Raw genomic sequence first — 4039 nt, 5'->3', positions numbered from 1 at the left:
CCCAGAACTCCATGGAATCAAGCAGAGCCGCTGCCTCCCCCCCGCCGCCGCAGGGACCGGAGTCACCGGCTCTGCCCCGCTTGGACACCTCTGGAGTCAGCGTGTTCTTGGGCAGCACAACTGATCTCAGACCAGAGACTTTCCCACATTTTGCTTTGCTCCCTTTTACCGTGGTTTTCTTTTTTGTTCTTTGTTCATTCAGTGGGAAAAGGGGGAAGGGAGGCACTTGTTGATCCCTGGTTTTATCTGTTTACAAAAGGGAGTTGGGGCAGGGGAGAGAGAGGAGGCAATTTCTCTCTCTGCTGTTATTTGAACTGTTCTCTTGGTATTGCTGAGTTTGCTGCTATATTTCTTGTCAGCAAACTGCTATTTTTTCACTTATACCTCCTTGTATTTTGTCTCCCTGTATTGGTAGGGAATAAAAGGGGAGTGAGTTCATTTGATTGGAGTTCCCACCTCAATATGTGTCTTTAAAGCAGGACAGGTTGCTCAAGGGCTCCCTGAAATTTGGCATCATCAACAAAGTAACTGAAAATGCATTTTGTCCCATTATATAGAAAGATTTTCTGCATTGGAGTTCAAGGGCTGGTCACTGAAGGATTTCACCAGGAAGTTTCTGCCAAGAGGACTTTGTACCACGGATTTTTTTTGGACACTCTTCATTCAGCTAACTTCCCACTCACCATATCTTCCACTTCTTCAGTCCAGCTCCCACCAGACTGGCCATAAGGAGATGACAGGAGACCATGTCAGGGGCCTTGATAAAGTCTGGGCACACAACATCCCCTTCTATTTTCTCCCACAGGGGTTCTGCAATCCCTACCTTGTCTTTCCCATGCCTGGCAATGGCTGCAGCAGGACTTGCCCTATCCCCTTCCCAGCCTGTGCTGGAACTCTGTCAACCCTCCTTGCTGCCCTGTTTGCAGACTGGTTCCATGTCTGCCTTTGCCAAGGCCCCAGGAAGCTCTGGGATGGCTCTGGCCTTTCCAAGGGTTTGGGAGAGGTCTCCCAGTGACACTGCCCAGCCTTCTCAATAGCCCTGACACCAAAACCTTTTCCATTATCCCACAGTTCCAGAGGAGTGCCCAGGACACAACACAGGTTGTCCTGGTGGTTCTGGAGAATGAGAATGGATTTCTTCCTTGAGGCCAACCCCTCCAATTGGATTTGAGTGCAGCTGAAAGGTTTTCTCAGCATTTTCCCCAGTGCCTCCCTGCCCTGAAGGTTTCTGGCCATCAGGTTGGAGCTGAAGGGGTTGGGCAGGAGCCTGAGGAGGGGGTAGAACAAGGGCTGTGTCCAACTGTGCCAGGAGGGCTGTGCTGGGCAAGGATGAGGAGGCTGCAGAAAACAGTGGCACTGGGGAGGTGAGAGGAGCAGCTGGAGAGACCTTGTACCTGCCCACGCTGGGCAGGAGCTGCCCCAGGATGGCAGCTCTGAAGCACTCCCAGGATGTCCCTGGGAACAGGAGGGGAAGACTGGATCTGAAAATGAAACCTGGAAAGCAGAGAGCAGGAGTGTCATGGTGTCACTGCAGGAAAGTTCCAGCCCTGGAGCAAGGTCACAGAAGAAGTGACCCAGTCCATGCAGTGACCTCAGAAGATCCCACAGCATCCTGGAGATGCTGTGAGGGAGCCCAGTTCTGCTTCACAAGTTGCCAGGGCCTGTCCTTGCCTGTGCTCTAAGGGCTTCCAGCCCCCAGGACTGTGCTCAGAGAGCACTCAGGCCTTACAGCGAGAAAGGGGCTCAGGAGGACAGTGTGGGAGTGGCAAGAGAGCAGTTGTGGGAAGGCCAAGCACTGCTGCTCCCTGGCAGTGCTGCTGGGCTGGGATTATTGTCCCCTTCCCATTTGCAAATACACCCTGTCCTGCAGTGTGTATCTAAGAAGAAGGGTCTTGGACAAAGAAGGCACTGCAGGGTCCTTTATTTTGTTTAAATACTCAATGAACACAATTCATCATTTATACAGTCTCAGTGTCAAAATCAAAAGATGGACACTAAATTAGAAGGCAGATGGACAATAATATTTAATTTCACAGAAAATTATTGCAAGAAGAATCCGATGACCTTCACAAAAAACCTGAACCCAGGAAGGCTGGGCCATGAAGGAGTCCCATTCTGAATGATATGCACCAGAAAACAGGCACTTTATTGCTCTTTAAAAGCATCCAGTCATCATTTGTCAGAGACTGAAATGGTTCATGATTTATGCATTCTAGTATTGCCAAAGGACTTTTGCAGGCTTCTGCAGGACTTTTGCATTAGACCTCTGATGGTCCATCAAAGCCCATCCCCCCCTCTGCCAATCTTGGAAGGCGGGAACCAGGCCACAGACAGAAACTCTGCCCAGGCCCAGGGAGATGTTGGAGGCTTGAGGCATGGACCATGACACTAACCATGGATATAATAAATCATAACTTTTTGGAGTGTGGGGGCTTCCCTCCCTCACCCCCAACGGATCAAGGCCACCACTTCAACTGACAGACATGGAAGCTGCAACTCCCAAGTTCCATCTCTGGACCCTGTGGGTGGTGACTATAGACATCTTTCCAGTCTCAGCTTTGCTTTCCCTTACTCTCCCTTACCCTTATCCTGTCTTTCTTTTCTCTCCCTTATGTATTTTCCCCCCAGGGGTTATCCCTTTGATAGATAATACAGATGACAACACCCAAAATGCTAACATACCTGTTAAAACAAAATTGTTAAAATAAGTCCTACCTAAATATGTTTTCAGACACCGATTATTCAGTGTCATTTCACTCTAATCCACTCGAAGGGAATAATTGATAAGAACCTGGGTTACCCTCCCCCCTTTTTTTTCCAGGGTGAGTCGTAACATCATTTTTCTCAGGGCATCCTTGAGCTCCTGATTCCTGAGGCTGTAGATGACTGGATTCAGTGCTGGAGGCACGACCGAGTACAGAACTGATAGTGCCAGATCCAGGGATAGAGAGGAGATGGAGGGGGGCTTCAGGTAGGCAAATATGCCAGTGCTGGCAAAGAGGGAGACCACAACCAGGTGAGGGAGGCACGTGGAAAAGGCTTTGTACCGTCCCTGCTGAGAGGGGATCCTCAGCACAGCCCTGAAGATCTGCACATAGGAGAAAACAATGAAAATTAAGCAACCCAAAAAAAGAAAAGCACTAAAAGCAAGAAGCCCAATTTCTCTCAGGTATGTGCCTGAGCAGGAGAGCTTGAGGATGTGTGGGATTTCACAGAAGAACTGGCCCAGGGCATTGCCCTGGCACAGGGGCAGCAAAAATGTATTGGCTGTGTGCAGTAGAGAATAGAGAAAGGCAGCGGCCCAGGCAGCTGCTGCCATGTGGGCACAAGCTCTGCTGCCCAGGAGGGTCCCGTAGTGCAGGGGTTTGCAGATGGCAACGTAGCGGTCGTAGCACATGATGGTGAGGAGGAAATACTCAGCTGTGATGAAGAACAGAAAGAAAAAGAGCTGTGCAGCACATCCTATGTAAGAGATGGTCCTTGTACCCCAAAGGGAGTTGTGTATGGCTTTGGGGACAGTGGTGCAGATGCAGCCCAGGTCTGTGAGGGAGAGGTTGAGCAGGAAGAAGCCCATGGGGGTGTGCAGGTGGTGGTCACAGGCTACAGCGCTGAGGATGAGGCCGTTGGCCAGGAGGGCAGCCAGGGAGATGGCCAGGAAGAGCCAGAAGTGCAGGAGCTGCAGCTCCCGCCTGTCTGCGAATGCCAGGAGGAGGAACTGGGTGAGGGAGCTGCTGTTGGACATTTGTTGTTTCTTAGCATAGGACCTGTTCAGAAAAGGAAAGACAGCCCCCTCTCAGCAAAACCAGTGCAGTTTTCAGGGAAATCCCCTCCAAGTCAAAGCATTTCTTTTCCCTGGTTTGTGCTCTCTGAGGGTGCTGTGAGGAGCAGGAGCTCTGGCCATGTGCTGCCCAGGACTCAGCTTTGCTCTGCTGCAGTGCAGACACGGAGCTGCTTTGGGACAGCTCTCATGATCACAGGGGATGTCACATGGAACCCAGTTTTGATGGAAAAGTTCAATTCCTTTCCTTTTTTCCTGGAG

General features: G+C 50.6%; 1 protein-coding gene across 1 annotated transcript; it reads right to left on the bottom strand.

Moving 5' to 3' along the window:
* Nucleotides 1-2758: 2758 nt before the first annotated feature.
* LOC113940444 (olfactory receptor 14J1-like) lies at nucleotides 2759-3742 on the bottom strand. The gene has a single exon (XM_027631585.1). It carries the CDS (start codon nucleotides 3740-3742, stop codon nucleotides 2759-2761), a length of 984 nt encoding a protein of 327 aa, XP_027487386.1.
* Between the last annotated feature and the right edge of the window lie 297 nt (nucleotides 3743-4039).

Source organism: Corapipo altera, unplaced genomic scaffold (assembly GCF_003945725.1).
Source record: "Corapipo altera isolate COAL_440 unplaced genomic scaffold, ASM394572v1 338, whole genome shotgun sequence".
Lineage (NCBI taxonomy): Eukaryota > Metazoa > Chordata > Aves > Passeriformes > Pipridae > Corapipo > Corapipo altera.
Note: the sequence above shows the minus strand (reverse complement) of the source record. Positions and strands in the feature narration are given on the sequence as shown.